The 27,501-nt window shown below is 37.7% G+C and overlaps 2 protein-coding genes and 1 long non-coding RNA gene across 5 annotated transcripts in view; 1 reads left to right on the top strand and 2 right to left on the bottom strand.

Annotated features, from left to right (window-relative positions):
* Window positions 1–1,020: 1,020 nt before the first annotated feature.
* LOC133521403 (serine/threonine-protein kinase PLK4) lies at window positions 1,021–4,054 on the bottom strand. 3 transcript variants are annotated; one of them, XM_061856346.1, is made up of 3 exons: window positions 3,772–4,054; window positions 3,377–3,469; window positions 1,021–3,303 (listed from the first exon to the last, which is right to left on the bottom strand). In XM_061856346.1, the coding sequence occupies exon 3, from the start codon at window positions 3,210–3,212 to the stop codon at window positions 1,176–1,178; it is 2,037 nt and encodes a 678-aa protein (XP_061712330.1). In that variant the 5' UTR covers window positions 3,213–3,303; window positions 3,377–3,469; window positions 3,772–4,054; the 3' UTR covers window positions 1,021–1,175. The 3 variants fall into 3 exon arrangements, with proteins under 3 accessions (XP_061712330.1, XP_061712331.1, XP_061712332.1); XM_061856347.1 differs by having other exon boundaries at window positions 3,801–4,054; XM_061856348.1 differs by having other exon boundaries at window positions 3,871–4,054.
* A 3,959-nt stretch (window positions 4,055–8,013) lies between these two features.
* LOC133521410 (uncharacterized) lies at window positions 8,014–9,492 on the bottom strand. The gene is made up of 2 exons (XR_009799898.1): window positions 8,615–9,492; window positions 8,014–8,450 (listed from the first exon to the last, which is right to left on the bottom strand). It is a non-coding gene; the product is annotated as an uncharacterized LOC133521410 (long non-coding RNA).
* Window positions 9,493–11,551: 2,059 nt separating this feature from the next.
* Window positions 11,552–27,501, top strand: part of LOC133521402 (protein phosphatase Slingshot) — a 48,957-nt gene continuing 33,007 nt past the window's right edge. Inside the window, 2 exon segments of the mRNA XM_061856345.1 lie at window positions 11,552–11,970; window positions 22,616–22,677. Coding sequence (XP_061712329.1) covers window positions 11,917–11,970; window positions 22,616–22,677 — 116 coding nt within the window. The 5' untranslated portion in view covers window positions 11,552–11,916.

Below are 27,501 nucleotides of genomic sequence, written 5' to 3'. Positions count from 1 at the left end.
TCCTAAAATATCCATACCATTACGTCACATTTTAGTGTGAAAGAAATTTCAGTGTAAAACTAAAATTTCAATACAAATTTTCGGGTTTTTATAGCACGAGGATTGATTATGCTAGTGATTCTGAGTTGGAAGAACCCAAAAATATCATGATGTGTGAGAATCAGATTTTTAATATTTTTATGGAAAAACGCTCATATTTCTCATAAAATAATTTATTAATAATAGGTACTTGATAATACTGATAACAAAAAAAAAAAAAGAGTCTCGAACCCACATCCTCTTGCATGTATTTCCACGTACATACCGCAACGCTATTGAAGCCTACTTACGCTGTGCCAAATTGTCTACTACAAGGATCCCAGTACGACTGTTTGAATGTGTGAGTGATAGTTAGAAATAGAGTCAAGAAACATTCTGTCGACATTAAGGGGTAGTTTTTGTACAATGAAGTGTTCAATGTTTGTTTTAATAGTTCAATATTTATTTAAAGAGTGCGCTAAACATAATTTACAGTATAGAAATACCAAAGACTACTCCCCAAAAAAATTAAAACTCAAAATTTGCAATTGTGGCGCCATCTAGTGAGGTTTAAGCTTTGGGTAACCTAGTCGAACCACCTTAAAAATAATTAGTAGGTATAGGTACAAAAACTTGTCAAGTGACAACCCTGTGCCGGCACAGCTGGGTCATAAAACTGCGGTGCGCAAAGAAGATTCACGGTTCGTGCGCTGTTATAAGTTTCAATTTTGCTTGCAGGCGGCGAGTATAGGTATAATTTTATACCTAAATCTGACTTTTGTGAAGGAGTGAACTTTCTGTACGGTAGTACTATTAGTTATTCTGTGCCCCCACCATGCACTTCGCACGGTCCCAATAAAGAGGGCTTGTCACGAACCACGAAGTTTTGCCTCTCTGTGGCACTTACGTACGAATGTCCAAGTGCGATAGAGAGGTAAAACTTCGCTCGCGGTTCGTGATTGGTGTAATAATAAAGTAGATAACACAAAAATAATAACAATGTTACAGTCTAATATAGTAACTATATTTGTCGTACTAAAAATATATTGTTACAAAGGTGACATATTACGTGCAGTAAACTTATAAGTAAAAAAATTACGATCCAACTATGACATTATCAACATAAAAAAATTGGTTAGTTGTGTTCACTTGTCTAGTCATTTAATGTTGTAGTCACTTGGGGCTTGAGTTGTGCTAGTTCCAGTGCGGTGAAAAGACCCAAAGTTCCAAACCGGAGTGCTATAGGCATTAACCGAGCCTTGGCATGGAGATGCTACATTAGTGGCAGACTGGATTGGTCTTTTACCAATGATCAAAGGGAAACATTCGTCTGAAATGCAAGATAGAGCTTCCTGTATACGCTTCATCCTATTAGAGCACTCCTCGAAATGATCAGTTAAATGTTTAAGTTCTGGAGCTGAGCAGTGATGTGTTTTAAGATTTTTGTCAATAATTTTAAGACCGTCAGCAGAGTTATATGTTAATTTTTCCCCATTATAAAAAAATAGCTCAATATCTGCTCCATTTTCCATAAGCTGACATTTGGCTAATGCTGAATACAGTGTGATCTTTGGTGTTTTTGCCTTTACAAGATCTACAAAGCGCGAGGCATACAAATACTTCTTCCAATGTTTTTGAGGCAAATTGTGGTATGTGAATATTTCATCAGGCTTTGGGTCATGTTCCAGATCAAGTTTAGGTTTATCCTTATTATTGTCCACACTATAAATTACTATTTTCATACCATCCTTGGAAATTTTACATATTTCTACAACTTTTTCTTCTCTATCCTTTCCTTTCTTTTTTATAAATTCTACTATTACACCACCAGGCTCAATTTTCAGGATAGCATTTCGGGTTTTGTGTGAAATGATTGGCAGTCTATCTGCACATAGTGGCGGTACACTTAAAACATTGGAATTCATGTTGCATGGTTTTGATACATTTTCTTTATTCTCATCATTAGTTATGTGTTTGAGTTCATTTTCAACTTTTTTGCAATTAGTATCATGCTTCTTTATATTATCTAGAAAAGATGTACTATTCACAGCAGCAATTCCCAGTTTCTGGGCAAAATCATTATTTAATTGGATTTGGTTCCTAGCACCAATATGATTTACCAATATATTTTCATTTCCTTTATCAATGGCAAACTTATAACTATTGCTCTGAGTGGACACATTATCTTGCATTCCAGAAAATACATTCATCAGTGGCACTCTTGCTTCTCTGCTCATTGACGAGGCAGCATTATGATCTCTGCAAATGCCTATATAGTCTAATCCAGTTTTGTCTTCACTTCTTAACTTACTGCTATGTTGAGTACTGTGCAAAGTTGTAATGAAGCCAGAATCCCTTGACAAGTCCTGTCTGGCCATAGAAGGCACCATGACCATATTATTTACAAATGGATGTTCAGCAACAGATTTAAGAGTTATTCTTTTTGTAGGGTCTTTGCACAACAGTTTTTGTAGAATATCCTGAGCTTGGATTGACAGTTCTGTTGGTATTTTGTAATCAGCTTGAATAACTTTGTTGAGCGTGGTTTTAACATGCTGGGTGTGAAATGGTGGACTCCCTACTAATAGTGTGTACAACAGGCAACCCAAGCCCCAGACATCTGCGGGCAAACCATGAACTTCTCTGGAAGCTACCTCAGGAGAAATGTAGTTTGGTGTTCCACACATAGTAACATGTTTTTCATCTGGTCCATTGAGCTGTGTTGCTAACCCAAAGTCAGCAATTTTCACACTTTGGTCTTTAGTCAAGAGCAAGTTGTTTAGAGATAAATCTCTATGTATAATATTGTGGGAGTGTAAATAGAGCACCCCACTCACCACTTGCCTGAATATGTCAGCAGCAGCTTTTTCACCAATGCCACAGCTCCCTAACTTAAAATGTCTGGCTAATTCTCCATTATGTGCTAATTCTAATACTAAATAAACATAATGCACATCTTCAAAGAAAGTGTACAATTCTAAAATAGCTGGATGTTTTAAGCGAGAGTGTATGGTGACCTCTTGTCTCACTCTTCCAATCATCCCAGCACTTGCCATTAAAGCTTTGTCTATCATTTTGATAGCAACAAATATATTTGATTTGCGGCATCTTGCTCTGTAAACATGTGCAAATCCTCCTTTACCTAGGTGTTCAAATATTTCATAATCTTCAATCTTTTCGCCAAACACACTCATACTTAGTAGATTCTTTTATCATACACAAAATTAAATTGTTTGTCAATTCTATAAAGTGAATGGTTTTTAACATCCATTATTTCTGAGTGTACTGGAACAAAAATGTTTGTTATTGAAACTATACAGAATTAATCTTATACATACTAAAATGTGTGTACACTTACTTTATTGACTATCCATTTGGCGTCCTCAATACTTTTAGTTATCATTTGCTTTACCCTTTCTGGGTCCGGTTCCACTCTGTGTTGTTTATAACTCTGAAATAAATAAACATTGTGTGATAACATTGTCCGTGAACATATGTCCATTTCCACTTGCTATTCTTTAGTCTTCTTATTACAGGTAACATGGGTTGCACTGTACAAAAGGGGGCTGTAGGTAGTGTAGTATACCCGGTTTTATAAGGCACCACTTAGGTCAAGTGTAAACTTAGACTTTTCATAGGATCTCTTTGCAAGTAATAAATAAGTAAATACTGACATAGAATAGAAAGGGATTTATAAACATACATAAAAATATATTTTTTGAATGCATATATTAAATATATAGTGTAGTATACCTGTTTGATGGCAAATTTGTAATATTTACCAGCATCAGGCGGTAACTTCTCACATTGACGTAATAAATATTTGTATAGCTGTAAAGATGTCATAACAACCTTTGGATCGCCACAAAATTGTGAGTAACGACACAACATTTGAGTTGAATTTATGCGTGCATATGCACAGATTTATGTGAACTACAAATCCACTTTATAATAGCGTGACAAGTTAGTAACGAAAACTTCTAAAAGAACGCCAAGCTAAAAATATATTCCGATTCGGAACTGTCCAGTGTTGCCAGCGCATAACTCCAATTTCGGACGGTGTGTAATCTGAAAAGGGACGGTTTTTATGACAATGGGACGAAAACGAACTTGGAATATTTTATCATAGTGTATCTCAATATATGTTTAAAACAAATGTGTATTACTGAATTTGTATGTGTGTTAAAGTGTGATACTTATGATTTTATGCATTTGTAGATGTGCAGAGCCATAGATGGTAGGATCCTACAGATGTGCTATACGCGTGCGTCCGTGAGGGACAGAACATACGCAACACAGCATGATGATTGATCGGATATGGTGGGCAACAAATAATCCGACCAATCATCTTGCTCAATTTAAAGTGGGGAATTTAAAAAATTGTGAGAATGTGACAAGGACAAACAATATTATCGCTTTTTTCATACATTTTCATAAAAAACGAAAACAACATTAAATATAGACCATATTTAATGTTGTTTTCGTTTTTTTTTTCTCAGATTTTTATTTAAGTTTTTGGATATATAGAGTTCCGTTATCTGTACAACTCGAGCGCCACCGTGTCCTCAAAAATATTCTAGCGAAAACGTATAGAATTTCCGTAAATAAAAGGAAAATTACATACATATTTTTTGTCCTTAATTGAGATTTCGTGTTTATTCTGATCAGAATGGGAAGCCTAAACCTACCAATTTTCATATCAATCGAAACCTGAGAAGAAAATAAAAACTGACACATTTACTTACTCATTTTATACACGTACCTAGTTTCGACGGCGCTATTTGGGCTATGTATTTGATTCAGGAGGCCTACCGCGAACCACGTTCGACGTGTTGCCTCTCTGTCGCATTTGTAAATTCGTACGTAAGTCTGATAGGGAGGTAACACGTCGAACTTGGTTCGCGGTAGGCCCTCAGATACTATTAGTTAACTTTGTTTTCTCGCAAAATAATCTAGATATGTTCCTCTGAGATAATGTCACAGATTATCACCTCCTCTGTAAGACTAAAAGATTATATGCCCAATGCAAATGAAATTATAGCAGTTGTACCCAAATAATTACGAAGAAATAGACAATTATTTAATTTAATACTTACACAAATACAATAGGATTCACCACGTTACCGAAATTTGCCGTTTCTTTGACCGACCGATCAAATGGTTGTAGGAGAGTTTCTATACTTTCAACTGAATGAACGCTTTAAAACAAAATAATTTTGGAAAAGTTTAAACTTAAGAACGCTCCAAGGAATGAGGGCTCTTAAGTACCTAGATCACAGTGTTTCTCTTTGACTCTCACTTGTCGCTTTTCAAGTTTACAGTCCTCGACGTTACCACAGATAATAGCTATAACAAAACAAACTAAAACTAAACTAAGGCGAGATGTAGATTAGATACAAACGCGTATTGGTACACCTGTCAAACACTATAGGCTACTACAAAGTGAGATATGAAGCTTTATAAAACTATATATAAGCGAATGCTACACATTCGATATTCGCCGTGGATGGAAGATATTTATCGACCATGTAGCAAAGTAAATTGTCATTCGTCACTTTGAAATTAATTATTCTAGGCACTTGATGCCCAAAAGGGACGGTAGCTTGGAAGGGGCAGGAAAGGGACGGTGTGGCATTAAAAGGGACGGAAAACCGTCCCTTTTAGGACGATCTGGCAACGCTGGAACTGTCATACAAGTGTCAGTGCATTTGTGTACATAGCGTAAAAAAAAACCATAAAATTGCCAGAGGTAAAAAGACTTTTAGTTCAGCACAACTTACATTCTGGAAAAAAGGGCGGGAAACTTCGACCTGTGCGCTTGTCTTTTTTTACATTTAACAAATTTTAAATAATTTTTGTGTTAATAGTGGTCCACTCTGTGTAAATACTTTGTAAATATCATTAGTAGTTAGTTTATTATATTTTGTATATATACATTCATCACCTAGGTAAGTTATTTGTACATTTTTCACCGCCATGAGCGGTGACGACGATGATCCGCATGACCCAGGGGGAGGTTGTCCTCCGGTTTCCCATACAATCACGATCGACTACAATAATAAATCTGATAAAGAAATGATGGAATATCACAGCGTGGATACAGATAGCTCTATATCCTCTGTGGCTAGGAAACGAAGGACAGCATCAAGGAAGATATGTCGTCATTGCAATAAAAAAAAGCGACATAATAAAGATAAAAATAGGGATAGGGAATCTATCAAAGATGATTGCGATTGTCAGGTTTCCATAAACCATAATAATGATAGTAGACATTCTCACGCTCCACTTACAGCTCCTGCCCCTGCTCCTGCTCCGGCCCCGGCCCCGGCCCCAGCCGCGATTCCTGCTGATGTTATCACCTCACAGCCCACAGCTAGGAAACAATATATTAATTCAGATTGTTCACCATACATTGTACATGTACAGAAGCAACAAGAATCTCCCAGCGATGGCACTTCTATACATTCAGTTGCTTTTGGCAACTTTTTAAAACGCAATCATTTTAAAAACATTGTAAATGGCAGTGTTAAGCGTATAGGTCGCAATAGAGTCTCACTATCATTTTCCAAATATGAGGATGCCAACCAATTTCTGCAAGACAGTTGACTGAATGAGAATAGATATAAAGCATTCATTCCATCCTTTAATGTTATTAAAATGGGTGTAGTTAAAGGTGTTCCATCTGAAATGTCTTTGGATGAGGTGAAGGAAAACATCAGTGTTCCAGTAGGTTGTGGTGAAGTCTTAAAGTTGAGGAGGATTAATTATAAAGTCATGGTGGATGGTTCTCCAGTCTGGAAGCCATCACAAACAGTTGTTCTAACATTTGATGGCCAGGTTCTCCCAAAACGCATTTTTATGTGTTATAACGCTCTGCCAGTAGATTTATATGTATATCCAACCATCCAGTGCTTCAACTGTTGCCGGTTTGGTCACACACAGGCTCAATGCAGATCTAAACCCCGGTGTTACAAGTGTGGACAGAGTCATACCGGGTCCTCTTGCACTATTGAAGAGGATTGTGCTTCTTGTTGCCTATGCTCTGGCCTTCACTTTGCTACAAATAAGTCTCGCTGTCCGGAGTATGAAAGACAGAAAAATATAAAGCTTACTATGGCCACAAGTGCTATTTCATATACAGAAGCGATAAAATTGCATCCTCCTGTGACGAAACCTTATGCAGATGTGGTTATAACCACTCCAACATCTCTACCGACCCAGACAACTAGAAATAATAATAATACAGGCACAACTACTCATTCATATAAAAAAACAGTCTTTCTGAAGCCTCGCAGCTTGCCAAAATCCCAAAAAGGTTTTGACACTGCCTCACATTACAATTTAGCTAAAGATTATAACATGCCATCTCCCTCCGGAAATGGTTGTGCCATTGTGCCACAATCTAACAATAAAACTACCAATGACCTCATATTAGAACTTATTCAACTATTAAGCATTAATCTTCATAAAAATCATTCAGAACCGTCCAACGCTGCACACATTACCAGTCCTTCTCATGTTTCCTCCAATAATGGCCAACAATTCCAAAATCCTGCAATGGAATTGTCGCAGTATCAACAATAAAAAAAGTGATTTAATACATTTAATTAAGAAATATGATCCATTTGTTATTACCTTATCTGAAACATGGCTTCGGTCTGAGTCATGTTTCAGAATTCCTGGCTATGCATGCCTCCGTGAAGATAGGTCGGATGGGCACGGTGGTGTAGCCATACTTGTTAAAAAATCATTTCATTTCACTCATGTTCCATTAGCACATAATCATGATTTTTCCATAATTTCGGCACTTGTAGATAACATTTGCATAGTTTCAGTGTACATACCTCATCCCTCACTCACCATACTTAGTGAAGTAAGAAATATCATATCATCTCTTCCTACTCCATGTTTAATATTAGGAGATTTTAATTGCCATCACCCTGCTTGGGGGTGTTACAACTCAAGCAGTTTAGGAGAGGAAATAATAGACATAGCTGATTATTATAATTTATGCATATTGAATACTGGTGTTCCTACTCGTCGGTCTGCTCCCAATGAGAATCCTAGTGCCTTAGATTTATCCATTTGTAGCTCTTCCATTGCACACTCTTTACTGTGGGAGGTACTTCCACTCTCCTATGGTAGTGATCATTTTCCAATTGTCATATCTTTTCCTTTCAAAAACAAACCATTACTTAAAAGATCTCCACTGTTGGCATATAAACTTCAAAATGCAGATTGGGATAAGTTTCGCAAACATATGGATGAGAGGTTGGGAGAATTGCCCAATGTATCTCGGCAACATTTGTTCAAATCTTCTGATGCTTTTGCTAAATTTATAATTAATGTAGCTGATGAAGTATTTCCACGTAAGAAGCCCTCTAAATTTAACATTCCCAGTCCTCCATGGTGGGATTCCGAATGTTCAGAAGCTGTTAAAAAGAGAAAACAAATTGAGTTAATGTATAATAATAACATGAGCGAAGAGAACTTTAATTCCTTCTTAGTTACTTCAAAAGAAACAAAGCAGTTTTTGAAGAAGAAGAAAGTTGACAGTTGGAGGTCTTTTTGTGCATCCTTAAGCCCCAGTACTCACCCGTCAGAAGTTTGGAGGAAAGTTAGAATGTTTAGAGGAGCTTTTGTAGAAAATAGTGGCATCAAACTTGATCATGCAGTAGCTGAATTTTTTTTAGATAGACTAGCTCCTCCATTTGCCCCATTTCCCGTGTGTCTGGAACCGTCTCCCTCGTCTAATACTGATAACGATAACTTGCAGCGTTTTAACAGTCCGTTCTCAATGTCGGAACTAAAGAATGTGCTATCTTATGTGAAGGATTCTGCACCAGGATGCGACGGTATTCCATATTCCTTTTTGACCCATTCTAGTGACAATATTCTAGGTTACTTTCTTAATATTATCAACTCAATATTTTTGACAGGCGACATTCCACCAAATTGGAAAATACAGTTAGTGTTACCCTTTCTCAAACCGAATAAACCCCGTAATGATCCAAACTCTTATCGTCCAATTGCGTTATCTTCCGTTTTAATTAAGATTTTAGAACATTTAGTTAAAAATAGGTTGGAGTGGTTTATTGAAAGTAAGAAATTATTACCTGATATTCAATATGGTTTTCGCAAAAGTAGAAGCACATTAGACTGTGTTAGTTTATTAGTTTCTGATATTCTTTTAGCCTTTTCAAAACGCGAATATGTAGTAGCTTGTTTTATAGATATCAATTCTGCCTACGATAATGTAAATATATCAATTCTTGTAAATAAATTGTTCCTCTTGGGAGTGCCTGAACGCTTATGCAATATTATTGCTGCTATGTTTTATGAACGGTCGATCAAGTTAGATTTAGATGATAAAGTATTATACAGGACAGTTTGGAAAGGACTACCACAGGGCTCTGTGTTAAGCCCCTTACTTTTTAATGTATATACATACGACCTTAGTTCTAATTTGCCAGATTATATATCTATCTACAATACGCCGATGACATAGTTCTTTACTCTAGAAATAGATCAGTACAGAAGGCCTGCGAGCATATAAATGCTAGTTTAAAGGAACTAAATGTATTTTTAAATAATAATGGGTTAGACCTTTCAGTTCCGAAAACCTCGGCGATTCTATTTTCTCCAAGAAAAAAAACTGTTCATGAAAATTTATCTTATGGTGGATCTGCAATCTCCTTTTGCGAAGAAGTTAAATACTTAGGAATTGTTTTAGACTACAATTTGTCCACCAAGGGTCATTCCAATTATGTTAAAGGTAGATGCGAACGCTCATTAAACATATTGAGATGCTTAGCTGGTGTATGGTGGGGTAGCCATCCTTTCTATTTGAAGCTTATTTATAATTCAGTTATAAGAAGCGTTGTTGATTACGGTTCTTTTCTTTTAACACCGGGTACAGAAGAAGCCTTTAAAGCATTCAATGTCATACAGAATAAGTCACTTAGGACAATCCTTGGTGCTATGCGAACTAGTCCTGCTAATGCTATGCAAGTGGAGTGTGTTGACCCACCTACGCATTTAAGACGTCAATTTTTATCTGACAGATTCATTTTTAGGACTATGCAATTTTCATCACATCCTCTGATCACAAAATTATTGACTCTTTATGATCACATACAGACATCTCCATATTGGCGTAATAGAACTCCTCCTTGTATAATTAATAGCTACCTTAAATTTAAGTCTCTGTCTTCTCCTACTGTCAGATATATTTCCCTTCCTATATACGAGAAAGACTTTGACTCTTTGACTATCTCTCCACAAGTTATTCTAGACTCCAATATTATTAAGCATATAATAAGTGCAAAACCTGTATTTAACAACTTAGTGGGCGAAAATTGGTCTGGTTGGCATCACATATACACAGATGCATCAAAACTTTCTACAAATAGTTGTGTTGGGGTTGGTGTATTTCATCACCAGTATAATGTTGTAGAAAAAATTAAACTCCCTCCAGAGTCTTCGGTATTTACTGGAGAACTATTTGGTATTTATAAAGCTGTTGAGTACGTTTGCATGTTTAATTTAAATAAATGTGTAATTTTTTCAGATTCTAAAAGTTGCCTCCAACTTATATTAAAGTCACCTTTTAAAATGGCATATAATTTCCCTTTGTTATATGATATCCGAGAACTCTTGTTAAAATGCGAAAAGAAAGGGCTTACTGTAAACTTTGTATGGGTGCCAAGTCATTGTGGAATTCCCGGAAATGAGAAGGCTGATCGTCTGGCCGTAGATGCTGTTGCTTCTGGTGATATATTTCCGTATAAAAACTATTGCCATGATCTTCTGTTGCTCCCCAAAAGATATCTCAGGCTAGCCTGGGAGTTCTTTTGGTTTTGGAGCAGCCTGGAATCAGGAAGTTATTACTTTAAGATTCAAAGCGACATCCCTATAAAGCCGTGGTTTTACAATAAAAACTTTAAAAGACGTGAAATATCATGTTTAACACGCATGAGATTGGGCCATACATCTGCTCCTTCTGATCTTGCTAGATTTCAATTTATAAATGTGACTGTGGTGCTGATGAGGCTGATATTAACCATATATTCTTTTTTTGTCCCTTATACGATCGCACTGTTTTTATGGAAACTTTACAATCTAAACATATTCCCTTTCCAATAGACATTCCTTCCTTGCTTATTAACCCCGATTTATATAACATCTTAGCTTGGTTCATCTTCCATAATAACATTAAAGTATAGTATTTTATAATATTAAGTATATTTATCACATTGTATTTTTTTTTATTGAGCATACCTGACCTGACCACTTTTTCCAAATTCCGAATATCCTTTATTCCTTTCCGCGTTTATTTCCCACCCTTTTACTTGACGTTGGCTATGGGCAACACCGCCTTCAAGTCCATACATAGAAAAAAAAAAAAAAAAAACTTACATTCTATTTATTGGTATTTTTTTTAGTCTCATACACTAAATTGGTTTTTCTACAATGTATTTTACTCTGTTATTATCATACTAATAGTATATCTCTGATCATAAGTTGCGTCGATATTATGCTTATGCGACTGTTGCGGACGAAGCATAAGCAAGTTTGCGTTTAAGCAGAAACGAAAAAACGCTCTAGGTTTCTGTCTGTATCACGGATATTGCAGAAGGAAGTTAGTTCTTATTTTCAACATCGTATCATTAAATGACTCCTTGTCCTGCGCTAAACAATAGAACAAAATGTGCTGAAACAAGTCTCTTCTTTCTGTCGTGTTAATTTATCCAAGTGTATGTGCAAAATGTGACACATGTTTGGTTGTTATAGCATTTAGTGTTTCAAGTAAAGATTACTAAAAATTATGAGATGTAATTTACCTTTTATGTACATGATTGTGTTACTCTGATAATGATTCGTTAGCACTAATGTGCTATGGCACTGGTTACGATTCGACGTTCTACGAGTGTACAAACACCAAGAAAAACGGTAAGCAACAAAGACTAATACTGCACAACTTGAAGTGCACTCAATATGTTATTCAGTAACCCGCAAGTGTATGGCTATCTGAATATTCTTTTCAATTTGACAGTTGGGAAGCTTTCTTTCGTCCTTGATCTATATTTTGATTCATACTTAAAAAAGTATCCAGTGATCACCCTGTTCACTGTTGCAATCTGTACACAGCTGTACCTGGTATGTAATATCTATGTATATGTTTCAGTTAAAATGTTGTATTTATTTTTCGTGGTTTAACGAAATTGTAGGCCCTACCTTAAGTAACTGAAATCTATGTATTATTAAGTATTAATGTCAGTCTTTCATGGACCTGCAATTTAGTTACAAAAAATAGTATAAAACAATGGACAAACAAACAATTGCTCACAAGAATAGATCTTAAAATGATTTAAGATGTATTTAGCTATTTTCTGTATAATCCAAAATAGAACTGAATTTATTGGGCTATGTTCTTATGTTACAGTCAGACAAGTAATTCATGAAATAATTAACTGAATGTTTTTGCAACCTGTGGGTCGCAACGCCTGGGGTGGTTACAAAGCCCCCTCTCAAACGGGTAATGGAGGCTCAAAAAGCCAAAGTAAACAGGTTATAAACAGTGACAGTGTCATAAAAAGGTTTATTTTAGTACAGTTGGATTTTGAATGAGAATTTATACAGAGTACCTTCAAAAGTTACATTTCTATAAAAACAATTGAAAACAGTTTAGGGCCACTTGCATCAATTACTAACCTGGGGTTAACCGTTTAAACCTGAGTTACCATGGTTACTAGTACAATTTGACACTGGTGCAAGTAGCCCTTTGCAGTTTAACCAGTTAACCTTAGTACGGTCGCCAAATGTCAAAAGCCCTCTAGAAACACGATTTAATTGACTCGGCTCGGCCTTACCCACAACCGGTATCAATGTGTTCGGACAGTTCTCCTGATCACCGTACATGCGGTAGTAAAGCGGAAAAATGGTGGAGGGGATAGTAATGACGTCACAAAGATGGCGGCCGGACCTATTCTTTTTGGCGGTGTATCTCGAAAACCACTTAACCGATTTTAATCATCGAGGTGTCAAATAATAGCTTATATTATGGAGATTATTTCCTTTTCTACAAACATTTACGTGAAACCTATAGGAAAAAAAATAATCACAAAAAACAGTTTTTTTATAAAATTATTTTTTTTATTTTGTAAAAATCTCCGTAAATATTAGCATTTCGCAAATTTTGTTTAATATAAAACATATTGCTTCATTATCAAGGAATATAATGAGCCTTAAAACATACAGATCGAGTAATAAACAATGAAGCTACACTCATTTATTTGCGCATGGGTAACGATAACTGGCTTTTACCGGTCGAAACTGTGGTGACTGTTACGATACGTATTGAATGGAATTTATAGAGTATCGGTTTTAATTACTGAAATTATAATGACAATTATAAAAACCAGACACAATAATGTTACCTTACTTCGACGTTTAGTCTCTTTTTTGAACAACTTTTACTATTAGTAGTCCCCAAGCCGCTCCGAGGCCAGATTTCATTGACTCAGCTCGGCCTTACCCACAACCGGTATCAATGTGTTCGGGCGTTTCTCCTGATCACCGTACATGCGGTAGTAAAGCGGAAAAATGGTGGGAGGGGATAGTAATGACGTCACAAAGATGGCGTCCGGACCTATTCTTTTTGGCGATGTATCTCGAAAACCACTTAACCGATTGTATTCATCGAGGTGTCAACTAATAGCTTATATTATGGAGATTATTTCCTTTTTACAAACATTTACGTGAAACCTATAGGAAAATAATAATCACAAAAAACATTTTTTTTATACATTTGGTTGGTAGGTTTGTCTTATGTTTTAAAGCAGTAAAATCTTTCAAGTCGAAACACAGTATAAATATACATTTTGTTGTCTAATCTAAAAGTATGATGTTCATTGTTTAAGACTGATTAGTGATTACTGAATTAAATAACATGCTATTTGTTATTTTTGTTTTATTTTTTAAATCAGGTATTAATTTATTCACTATGTATCACTATACAGGCAAAATGTGTATCATAGTTGGTCTGTAAGTACATACTACTTGTGTCGAATATAGGTATAAGATGAAATTTTAACCACCAGCCATACTCTGCGCAGTGACTTTACAGGTCATACTGAACAACTTTTATTATGGGACCAATGCCGAATCACGCAAGAAAATTTGGATCTGGAATGACACCCACTGGCTGTGCCCTACCACACAAAGCGAGATGACATTCACAATGCCCATACCTCTCTTTTGGACGTAGTTTAAGGACGTACCCGGGTCCATGACGCATGCTCGCCACACCGCTGCTTAAAATAAGCTGACGCACCGTAAATTGAACTGCGCAAAAATCGCAAAAAATATTACACGGAGATCTTATGGCAGACACCGTACCGGTGACGTAAAAGACGCAACTGTTTTGCGAACAAAAAAGATTCGCGTGAAGCACGTCACTGCGATTCCGTACAGTCACCGTTTTTTAAACAGCGGTGTGGGGAGCATGCGTCAAAAACGGTACGCATACGACGCGTCACTGCGATTCCGTATCGTGACCGTTTTTTAAGCTGCGGTCTGGTCGCACCTTGTATTGTATTGTATTGTATTCGGGCGATTTTTCCGCAACTCGACGACTTGCGCCTATTTTGCGTGATATGTTGGGGGTGGGCTATTCCTGCCAGCCCAGCTCCTCGAGGAATCCTATCAAACCTTTGATGTTGAGTAGGACCTCGGGGAGGTCTCTCGGAGATCCGAGATGTTTAGCCCTGTATGGAGTCACTCCGCTGCATTCCAGCACCACGTGAGAGGCTGTTTCTTCTGTCTCCATGCAACCTCGGCACAGGGGACTGTCTGTGACACCTGTTGTGAAAAGATGTTTGTTAAATAGTCCATGACCTGTTATGACACTGGTTACCATACTCAGTCGGACCTTCCCTAGTTGCAGGAGCGCCCTTGTGAGTTTTCCGTTGATGCCAGGCATGGCTTCTTTTGCCTGTCTGCATCCAGTCTGGTTCAGCCAGTGTTCTGTGTGTAGTTTCCCTGTACGTGCCAGCAGCATTGAGCGTACCTTGCTAAATGGTATCGGAAGAATCGGTTCCGGACCAATCGCCCCCGCATTCGATCCTTGCCTGGCAAGCTCGTCCGCAGCATCGTTACCTCGGGATCCACTGTGTCCCTTGATCCATTGTAGGGTGATCTTGTTATTATGACATACCTCCATTATGTTAGAACATATGTAAACTACATGCGTCATAGACTTATACGTTTTACTGGTTGTTTACTATAGCAACGCTTTTATAATTTGCCTGTTGTCATCCACGAAAATTAAACACACTTATATTTAAATCAAGTGGTTTTTTTTTCTCTATTATGGTAGCAGAGCTTATGGTAACAGTCGCTTAATGTGAAGTGAGCGTCTGCGGAGTGCTGTGTGCGTTATTCTTTATGTCGTGAAAATTCTGCGCACGAAATTCCAAAATCGAAATGGCGACGTCCAGTTCGGGGGCGGCTATTGTTCCAGCTATTGAGAAATTAAATGGCATGGGGAACTACGGATCATGGAAATTCATGGCGAAGATGATCCTGATCCAAGAAGATTTGTGGGAGTGCGTCGAGAGCAATGATGGTGTGAAACCTATTTGCGACGATAAAAAGAAGCAACAGAAAGCACTGGCTCGCATTTGTCTGAGCATAAACCCTGTGGCCATCACGCACGTGCGTAACGCAACTACCGCACGGGAGGCGTGGGTAAGTCTTCAGACTGCATATGAAGACAGGGATCTTTGCCGAAGACTGGGCTTAATGCGGCAGTTGTTTGGGATGAAGCTCCAGGAGTATCCCGATATGGAATCGTATCTTACGAAGATATGTGATGTCGCACAACAATTAACCGACATCGAAGCTCCGCTGAACGACGAGTTTCTAGCTGTGATAATGTTAAGTGGACTCACATCTGACTATGACCCACTGATAATGGCGCTAGAAAACTGCAGTGTCAAAGTGTCGAGCGAGCTGGTAAAGCAAAAGTTATTACAAGAACATCAGCGCCGGGCTAACGGAACGGACACGAGTAGTGGTTCCGTGATGGTGGCGAAGCGACGTGACGAAAAGCCGGTCAAATGTTTCCGCTGCAAAAGGCTGGGCCACATTTCCAAGAATTGTCCAGAGAACAGGAAGGTGAAGGGACCCGTTGCCAAAGAAATGGCACAAATGCTGAGCGCACTGTCGGTAGATGTGCAGAAGGATTTCTGGTACGTCGATTCGGGTGCATCGAGCCATTTCTGCAACCGGAGGGACATCCTTGACGACTTCGTTCCAGACACGAGCTTGGAAGTCACCGTGGCGAACGGCGAAAGGCTTTGTAGTGCGGGTCGTGGCAGTACCGAACTGCATGTTAAAGACGGTATAAAAACTCTTTGTAACGTAGTTAATATTCCGAACTTGTCATGTAATTTGCTATCTGTCAGCGCTTTGACGTCAAAAGGTTTTAAAATCGTATTTGTTTCTGATGTTTGTAATATTTATTTTGGAAATGTTTTATATGCTATTGCAAAATGTGAGAATGGTCTTTACAAATTACAAACCGTCTCGAACACGCGTAATAGTAAACCGAGATCGTCTGAGTCTGTGTCCGCTGAACATGTCGCAGCGAACGTGGGGACTGGACGTAGTGTTATCTCTCAAGATGTGTGGCATCGTCGTCTATGTCATCTGAATTCAAGAAGCATGAACCTACTGAAATCAGGTATGGCCAACGGCATTGACTTTAATAACTCCGAGTTTAAACAATGTATTTCTTGCATAGAAGGGAAAACGCCTAAGTTACCGATTCCAAAGAAATCGTTTACGAGAGCGACTGAAGTCTTAGGGCTCATACATACTGACGTTTGCGGGCCTATGCCGCAAACATCGTACGGTGGTTCGAGATATATGCTACTTTTTATAGATGATTTTTCGCGTAAAACGTTTAGTTATTTTATTAAAACGAAAGACGAAGTTTTTGGTAAGTTTAAAGAATTCAAAACCCTAGTCGAGAATCAAACAAACAAAACTATAAAGATTCTGCGTAGTGACCGGGGAGGCGAGTTCGTAAATAAAAAGTTTGATGAATTTCTGAAGCAGCATGGCATCAGACACCAGCTGACAGTTCCTCATTGCCCAGAACAGAACTCTGTCGTCGAAAGGGCGAATCGCACGATTGTTGAGGCTGCGAGGTGTATGTTGCAGGGAGCTGGCTTGAATCAGAAATACTGGGCAGAAGCAATTAATACCGCGGTTTATGTGAAGAACAGATCGCCAACCAAGGCCGTGTTGGGCGCAACTCCAGAGGAGAAGTGGTCGGGATCTAAGGTAAATCTGAACCATTTACGAATTTTTGGTTGTGTTGCTTGCTCTGTCGTAGAGGATCGTAAGAAACTGGATCCGAAATGTAGATCGTACATTTTTGTTGGTTACTGCGAGAACACGAAAGGATATCGGCTCGTAGATCCCACTCATCCTACGAAATGTATATTCTCGCGTAACGTTGTGTTTGTAGAGGACAAATTCTACAAGGACCCGGTTCAGCAACCTGTGGTCAACGAGCCGACTCCGTACATGGTCATTACTAATGAATCTGAAAATGTAGGAGTGCAGACGGCGGAATGCGTTGACGTCGCGGACGAGTCGGAGCCTGCAAGTGAGAACCAGGACGCTGATGATACCGAAAACGATGAAACCAGTACTTCAGATGAAGAGTACGCTCCTGGGTTGTCTTCTTGGGATTCGGAGGAATCGAGAGGACGGAGCGATTTCGAGGAGGCATTTTGTTCAGTATTCACCACCAGCTCGAGTTGTGGCGCGGAAACCCCCACTACCGTGCGCGAGGCACTCGACGGTCCTGAGTCTGTGCAGTGGAAGGGAGCGATGCAAGATGAGTATCAGTCTTTCTTAGATAACAAATGTCTGGAACTTGTGGACTTGCCGAAGGGGAAGAAACCTGTCAAGTGCAAGTGGATATTTAAGAAAAAGAGAGGCATGAATGGAGAGCTCCTGCAATACAAGGCTCGGTTGGTTGCGAAGGGATTCACACAAAAGTATGGAGTAGATTACTTCGAAACTTTCTCACCCGTCGTGAGATACTCCACAATAAGACTACTCTTGGCACTGGCGGCGGAATATGATATGGAAGTTGATCATATGGACGTCAAGACAGCTTTTCTAAACGGTGACTTGAAAGAAGAGGTTTATATGGAAATTCCTGAAGGCTTTGGAGTAGAGAGCGGCAAAGGGAAAGTATTTCGCTTGCTGAAAGCTGTCTATGGGTTAAAACAGGCTAGTAGATCATGGAATGAGAAGATAAACGACGTTCTTGTGAAAAAGTTGAAGTTCAAGAGACTGGCGTCCGAGCCGTGTGTCTATGTTAGATCGAATAACAATGGAATTGTCATTCTCGGCCTTTATGTTGATGACATTTTGATATTCAGCAATAATCAAACTGAGAAAAAGGCAGTAAAAGAGGAGATGATGAAACAGTTTGTTATGAAGGATCTTGGGCCTGCGAAATGTGTATTGGGAATACACGTCAGCCGGAAAGATGGAAAAATCATTCTGGATCAGTCTGGTTATATCAGCAAAGTATTGGAAAGGTTTAAGATGACTGACTGTAAACCTGCCAAAACACCGATGGAAGTTGGTTTGAAACTTGAGAAAGCTGAGAAGACTGGAGACTACGAGTACAGAAACTTGATCGGTTGCCTTATGTATATCGCGGTCTGTACGCGTCCTGACATCGCGCATGCTGTAAGTATGTTAAGTCAGTTTAACGATTGCTACTCGGAAGCTCATTGGAAAGCCGCGAAGCGCGTGCTTCGGTACTTGAAGGGTACGATGAACTACAGCATCAAGTATGAGAAGAGTGGGTTGAATGTGACAGGGTCAGCGGACGCAGACTGGGCGGCTTGTGTAGTCGATCGTCGATCTTACACTGGTTATGTATTTAAGTTAGGCAATTCTTTAGTTTCTTGGGAGAGTCGTAAACAACGTACAATTGCCCTTAGCAGTACGGAAAGTGAATATATGGCATTATCTGATGCGTGTAAAGAGGCATTGTTTATTAGGGCATTCATGTCGGAATGTTTGAAGTTAGATGTCAAAGTGGTGGTTTACAATGACAATCAATCTGCAATTAAATTGTCTGAGAACCACATGTTTCATGCAAGGACTAAGCATATTGATGTTAGACATCATTTTATTCGCGAGATAGTTGAAAATGGTGTGCTGGTAATAAAGTATATGTGTACTGGCGACATGCTGGCCGATGCTTTAACAAAGCCTTTATGTATTGAAAGGTTCCAGCGTTTCGTTAGAGATTTTTATATGCTTAGTGCTTAGTAGATAATAGTAATTTGTATTTGATGTGTACTATGAACATATAGTTTAAGGGGTGCTGTTAGAACATATGTAAACTACATGCGTCATAGACTTATACGTTTTACTGGTTGTTTACTATAGCAACGCTTTTATAATTTGCTCGTTGTCATCCACGAAAATTAAACACACTTATATTTAAATCAAGTGGTTTTTTTTTCTATTACATTAGTCGTTCGTGGCATTCGTGTATAAGTTTGGATGTAACTATATGGCTATTTAGAGCCATATTAAGACTGCTCTACTGTCGGAGAGTATGCGGATGGAGGATCCTACTACCTTCCTTGCAGTGATGGCAGCCGCCGCGTTTATGATGCCCATGCACTCAGCTTGGAATACCGAGTTATGGGCTCCTAGCGGAGTGGTGATCGACATGTTCAGGTCTTCTGAGAAGGTTCGAGAGCCCGATCCGCTGTCTGTTTTGGACCCATCAGTGAAGATTCTCAGCTCCCGGGGATTGAGTCCTTCATGATTGTCGTCCTCATATAACTGTATTTTGTACCTTTTATCGATGATAGCTTGTTTGTGAATCCGGTCCGTGCCTGACCTAAGCACTGGAAATTCGTCATACACCTTTTCCAGGCATTTTGTGTGAAGAGCTCCTGTGATGTTAGACCATATCTTGAGGGTTCGCAACCTTACCGCTGAGAGACTGGCCTCTTGCTGTATGTGTAGGTGCAGCGGTGGAAGGTTTAGCATGACCTCCATGGCTGCAGTCGGGGTAGACCTCGTGCAGCCAGTGGTGGCCGCGCATGCGAGCCTTTGAAGTCTTTGTAGTTTGTCTCGTACGTTGCCTAGGTTTGTTCTTGGCCACCAAACCAGAGCACCGTAACAGAGTAAGGGGCGGATTATCGTCTTATAGAGCCAGAGGGTAATTTTCGGGTTGAGTCCCCACCTCTTACCAATCATCCTTCTGCACTGCCAGAAGACAACTCCCGCCTTGTCTATCCGTTTGTTGATGTGGTTGTTCCAATTGAGTTTATTGTCGAGAGTTAGTCCTAAGTACTTAACTTCATCGGACAGCTGTAGCTCAGTTTGGAAAAGTGTTGGTCTGGTAAAGTTGGTCGCACCTTTATATGGGACAGTCAAAATTTTTTTCGCGATTTCGGAATTGGTCCCATAGTAAAAGTTGTTAAGTATGACCTATAAAGTCGCTGCGCAGAGTATGACTGGTGGTTAAAAGTACACCCTGTATAAAAATTTTAAGTAAAAAGAAATATGTACCTACCTATGATTAAGACGAAAAAAGAGACTAAACGTCGAAGTAAGGTAACATTATTGTGTCTGGTTTTTATAATTGTCATTATAATTTCAGTAATTAAAACCGATACTCTATAAATTCCACTCAATACGTATCGTAACAGTCACCACAGTTTCGACCGGTAAAAGCCAGTTATCGTTACCCATGCGCAAATAAATGAGTGTAGCTTCATTGTTTATTACTCGATCTGTATGTTTTAAGGCTCATTATATTCCTTGATAATGAAGCAATATGTTTTATATTAAACAAAATTTGCGAAATGCTAATATTTACGGAGATTTTTACAAAATAAAAAAAATTTTTTTTTATAAAAAAACTGTTTTTTGTGATTATTTTTTTTCCTATAGGTTTCACGTAAATGTTTGTAGAAAAGGAAATAATCTCCATAATATAAGCTATTATTTGACACCTCGATGATTAAAATCGGTTAAGTGGTTTTCGAGATACACCGCCAAAAAGAATAGGTCCGGCCGCCATCTTTGTGACGTCATTACTATCCCCTCCACCATTTTTCCGCTTTACTACCGCATGTACGGTGATCAGGAGAACTGTCCGAACACATTGATACCGGTTGTGGGTAAGGCCGAGCTGAGTCAATTAAATCTGGCCTCGGAGCGGCTTGGCGACCGTACTACCTCGGGTTATTAGGATGGTGCAAATGGCCTTTAGTGTAATTAAATATCTAAAAACTCCACTATTTCATGATATGCCTCAGTAATTTGGACTAATGTCCAGGCATATCACAATGTGCCTTATAAATAATATGGCAGATTGATGAGAGCAATGTATTCATTTGTTAATATTCCTATTATGTGTATAGCATACACATCATAAAGTTGTTGCATGATGATGATATTAGCTGAGTTTTCAGCATGAAAAGTGTCACCAATAATTCTGTTTGTAAAATACTGAAATTATTGAAGAAAAGTGCATTTCCTGTAAAATAAACTATTGAGTATTGTTTCACAATTTAGTTTCATGATTTTTTTGGTATAATTACATAAATTAAATATTTTACCTAATTCTTATGAGTCTCTAATCATGAAATGGTGGTGTTTCATGATTTGGCTGATTTCACCTGGGATCTGACATTTATATAAAAAAATTAATATTCACCACTCATCTACACAAAACATAAAGGAAGACATTCCCTATAGGCATTATTACTCCATTGTATCTTAATTTCTGTTAAATTGCTCCTTGACCTATAGTGTGAAAAAAAAGTAATTACTACTACATGTGATCATCAAAGAAAATAGTAAAGGTTACCATTGTTGAATATGGCATAGGCCTCCATGTATAAAATCTGTAACAAACCAAAACATTCTTCGTTTTTTTGTTTAAGCAATTCTATTTATTATCAAGGGGTGAATTTTATTATTGATTATAATAAAATTCACCCCATGGTTTGTTTGATTAGTCACTTTGGCTTTTATTAGCTCTACACTAGCCTCTCCAATCTCCATTATCTGCAATTGTGACAATTGATCACCAATAAATTAGATATTTATTTTAATCTTGACAAATTAATGATCATGTTGCAGCTCCCTTAAGATATAGCTTGTTGGTTTTGTAGATACTCTAGGGTGTTTATTTAGTCACCTGCAATAATTTACGGGGTGAATATATAAGTCACACTGAGCAACTTTTACTATGGGACCAACTCTGAAATCGCAAAAAAAATTGGCTGTTTCATACGTTTTGGCTGTCTGACCTTGACATTTTCTATGGGAGAGTAATTTTTTTTGTGATTTCGGGGTTGGTCCCATAGTAAAAGTTGCTTAGTATGTTTTAGCTAGTTGATTGATGATAAGAACAAAATTGGTATTGTATAGCACACTACTTATTACTTTTTAGAGCTCCATACAAACAATTTATTTTACTTTTCATAACTTTACCTGATTAATTATATTTTATTTTCTATAGGATGAGGCAGCCAAGTCAAGCGAAAGCCCTGAGGACGATGTCGGAAACCATGTCAGCAAGAGGTAGGTAATAACAATTTTAATAATATTTTGGTGGTTGGTATCTAACTAATCTTATTTATTATCAAATGTTTTTATTCCATTTACTACCCTAAGTTAGTTTCAATGACATTGTTTACAATTTCATTCAAAAAACATTAAAGCAAATTAATGTCATCCATTATCTAAAAGTTGTAATTTGTTTAAATATGAGTTTATTGCTTATAGCTAGGGGATCCAATGAAACTGGTAAATAATTGCGTAGAAATATATTACCATTGGTAAATTACCGGTTTTTCTTATACTTAAATATTCGGTTGCATTCGCTACTTATAGCCCTTTCTTTAGCTATCTACCTCTACCTACCTATCTATCTAGTTATCATAACCATTATAGCAAAAATACCGGTCGAGTTTTTTTTATTGAATTCCGTGAACTTCGTTTAAATACTTTAAATGTTGCATTATATAGCGTTGTTGTAACACGGGCATTATCCACCAAACCATACTGTGATATATCAATGTCATTTCTAACATCGATCGTCCGAGATAGTACTTACGTTTAGTAGCAAATGTATAAACTCGTACTAAACACGAATCAATATGTAAACAGGTCCTAAGGCAAGTGTACACGTTCGTAGGGGAGGGGCATTATCAGATAAAAAATAATCTTTGAGAAAGAAACTTAATTTAAGGTCAGCATGCATAATTTAATTTAAGCTTAAATATAAATATCCGTATAACGGGGTATGCCCTGTATCTTTAAAACAATAATTTGATCTTTATTATTAGACTCGTACAATGACAATACTGTAGCATTTAGCATTTCATTTACATACCGCATTTTCGTATACAAAATCTCAGCTTAACCGGACACAAAAAGTGTTAAATTTTAAATTCAAACAGCACACAGACGGGCAGACACACCGGAGCGTGTGGAACTCTGGGGGCCTACCGCGAAAACCGAAATTCGCAAATTGCGGGGATCTTTCTCTTTTGCTCTCACTAAGACGTAATTAGAGTGACAGAGAAAAATCCCCGCAATTGACGAACTTTGATTTTCGCGGTTATAGCCCTGAAACTAAATAAAATTCAAAATGGACACAATTTGATAGGTATCACTTTGGACGTGTTTATGTGTCCTGGGTACACATATCTTTCGACAAAAAAATGTAGCATAGCAACTGTTATCTTGAACTACTTAACAATTAGCATTTGAAAGTTATGTAGCATTTAGTCAAGTGTATTTTTTGTTCTATCTCAAGGCGAATGTTTATCTACTTAGTTACTCGAAAGATGCGGTTCGTTGATCAGTGTTCAAAGCATGAGCTGACCTTTATCTGGCTGAAAAGGTGAAGGTATAAACTTTACCTATTTGCAAAGCTGCTCTAGTACTCTAGTGAGTTATTTTGAATTCTGTCGAGGCTTGTTTCACCTTAAGCTAAAGCGATTGTACGTTCAATTTAGTCAGGTATGTGTTCACTGTTCTTCATAGTTTCGTTCGATTTGCTACATCCGTTTTACCCGGAGCAAATTGGCTGTGAGACATTCAGAGATCCTATACATATAAACGTAAAAATAACAAATAGCCTTAAATGTAGCCATTTCGACATGGCCCTGGGAAAAAAATAGGTATACAATTTTGAGAGCAATGAAACCCTCTATTTAAAAAAAAAACGGCCAAGTGCCAAGACCAAGCATAATGGAGGGCTCCGAGTCCGACCTTCACATAATACAAAAAGCCGTACAAGTAAAAGGGCGTATCTTCACGGCAATTCCGTCGTTTTAATAAGAAGACATTTTTTTGGAAAATACCTACTCATTAATGGCTTATCCAGTCATGTGCATATTAATTTTCGTGGTAAAATTTGTATTTACTGATTTTTGTCTTTTTTAAGCACGCTCGGTTCAAAAATTAATACATACTCACAGACATACAATTTTGATCCGCACAGACACACAATTTATCCTGATTCGCCGCGCAGGATTCTTATTTCGTCGGATTCTTGATTCGTCGGATTCGTGTTTCGTCGGAATTTTTGTTCTATTGTGCAACAACAATAAGGTCAACTCGACAAAGAACGGATACTTTATTTAAAAAGAACTTAATTGACAAATTTTAGCTATCCTGTTGCCTGAAAGTAAAATCCCATCAAAAACAATACTTGTCAAAAAAACCAAGTCTCGCAACTCAGTTGTTCTGCGGTAAAAAGTTGTGAGATCCATGTAATACCAAGTCGGTTATTAATTTATTCAGTCTCTACTTAAGCGACTTTCTGTCTTAATACGTCCAGTCTCTCAGACCACGATCGTGGTCCATAACAATTGAAAATCAATTGTGTCTGGAATCTCCGTACTCGAAGCATTAAGTTGTTACGTAATAATTAACAGCATCTTATAGTGACGCATATCAATATTAAAATTCTTTAATGTTTTATATAAATATATTGAGACTAAACAGATATCGAGAATTAAACTTGCCAAATTCTCATTTAAGGCATCGGATAGTGAAATAAACACTCGTTTTTAAAACACGTCGCAATGGACGAACTCAGCGCCAATGTCGGCTAAGATCGTCTAATGGCGAATTTACCTACACATAGGCAACCTACGTAATTATAGATGTTTGTACGAGTGCGAACTCCAATAACAACTGAATGTAGACTCTAATATGTCAAGAATAGGGTTTATTATGGCTAATTTCATGCAAAGTTTCGTTTGTCGGGTAAGACCGGCATACATCGCCATACAGGGGTCGAAAACACGCAGGTAAGTATTAATAAAACAATGAGATCAAACATTGAGATCAATACAAATGTATTTTAATCAATACAATTCTTAAGTAAAATACTAAACGAGTATTGATTTAAGTACTCTTAAAAATTGAGGCCAAGAATACCACAAAAATAGCAAATGTATATTGCATTGAAATGGAAGTGATAACATTCATCAGTGAAATAAACTGCTGATTCATATAAACTATTTCGAGGTAGACAGACACAAAATGCTTAACAGCTGACCAAGGTTGGTCCCTTACTGTTTTCACCTTTAAGATATGGCATTTTTAGTCTCACGATCTTAAATTCCATGGCGACTGCTCTATCAAGAATTTTATAAGTATGTCCATTGTCCACGACCTTTTCTTGTCACATTTTGAGCAAGTATACTAGTTAACTATATATTATATACTAGTGGCTCTGTGAGCTGTTGACGCGTTAAGTTTAGAAAATGTAAAAATGAAAAATATCATTATCACAGTTAAACTCATAATAGTCATAAGCGCCATAGACATTAATGGCGCTTAAGTTCTTTATGAAATTCTACATTTAAAAAAATAAATCTAAAATTAGATCGACAAAAAAGTCTATTAAATCTTAAAATCTGGCCACAAAATTTCACGAGAGTCGGTTGAGAGTTGCGACCTGTAGAGGATGCAAAATGCCCGAGTCAAAACGTAGATCTTCGCTAACGCTACGGTCAATAATAAATGAAAAAAAACATATACAGAAAAGGTTGGTAACTTCTGACAACGGTGAAGACCAGCGGATTTTGAGGTTAGTTTTTTTCCACCAGAAATATCTTCGTGAAATAACCAGTTTAAGGTTATTGTAATATAATATTCATATAAATACATTAATAAAGAATAGACTTACCTGTATCGATCTTAAAAACACTTCAGTTTAATCACTTAAAAAATTTTTTTACGACAGCGTGTTGTACTCCCAATACGAGTTGCCAACCTGACTAAACTTGAAAGGCTGGTTTTTCTCTTCATGCTAGAGGTAGCGCCATCTGTGTAAATTTATAAGAACTAGAACTGTTTTATCATTACGTAAATTGTGTTGCCATCCTCGTAGCTGTACAGAATTTGCTGTATATTCTTGCCAGACGGCCTTCGCCGGCAGACGGTCTTCGCCGAGTTGACCTTACGGCATACAGTAATAAAATATAACCGAACGCTTAACGAACGAAAATATACCTAACTGATTTTATCATATTTTATGCCATACAATTATTTCCCACGAAACAAAAATCCGACGAAACAAGAATTCTGCGAAAAAATAATCCGGTGAAACGGGAACTAATCACTATTTTTATTTCTAAACTAAGTAGCGGCTTTAAATACACCTACGTTAATTAAAATATAAGTACCTCTACTTTCCAAGTGAAGAGGCTGTGACATACAGTATGAGTGTATGACGAAACAATAAGGGTTCCGTTTTTGCTGGCTACAGAACCCTAAAAACTGTACCTAGCCTATTTCATCCACACCGCAAAGGCGAATATTAGTTATAGTGGAACATAAGACAACTTACCCTGTTTGCGTGTATACTGTTAGTAGGTAATATTTTTTTCTATTGCCTTAGTCTTAGTAGGTACTTAAGTAGGGTAAAACTGAGGTAAACCTGGCGGTCTTTAAATTGCACACGTTCAATTGATTTTTCACGCCTTTACAGGCCTGCCACGCCGGACTCCACAGTTGTATAGCTGCCTAGTGTCTCGTAATGAAGATAGTATATTAGCAAATTAAATAAAGATGTTTCGTTGCTCTCACAATTGTAAACCTGCCTTTTTAACTGAATACGAAGGAAATGGATACAAGTTGCTCAAACAAAAATCACCTGCAGAACTTTTCTAAAACTCTTCCGGAAATTCGGCAGAGGCTTTATTCTTGAACTTTTTAAGTTATCTATATCTAGGCAAAATGCTTTGGTGGAAAGCTTCCTGTTTTAATTTTATATTCGTGTGGCGTGTTTATATTATGATGTTATTTATATGCTTATGCGATCCGTCGTATAAAAGCAATAATCGAGTCCCGAGGCGCGTCAAGCGCGGCGTTTTGTCGAGT

Source organism: Cydia pomonella, chromosome 9 (assembly GCF_033807575.1).
Source record: "Cydia pomonella isolate Wapato2018A chromosome 9, ilCydPomo1, whole genome shotgun sequence".
Taxonomy (NCBI): Eukaryota; Metazoa; Arthropoda; class Insecta; order Lepidoptera; family Tortricidae; genus Cydia; species Cydia pomonella.
This window is presented reverse-complemented; position numbering and strand designations above follow the sequence as displayed.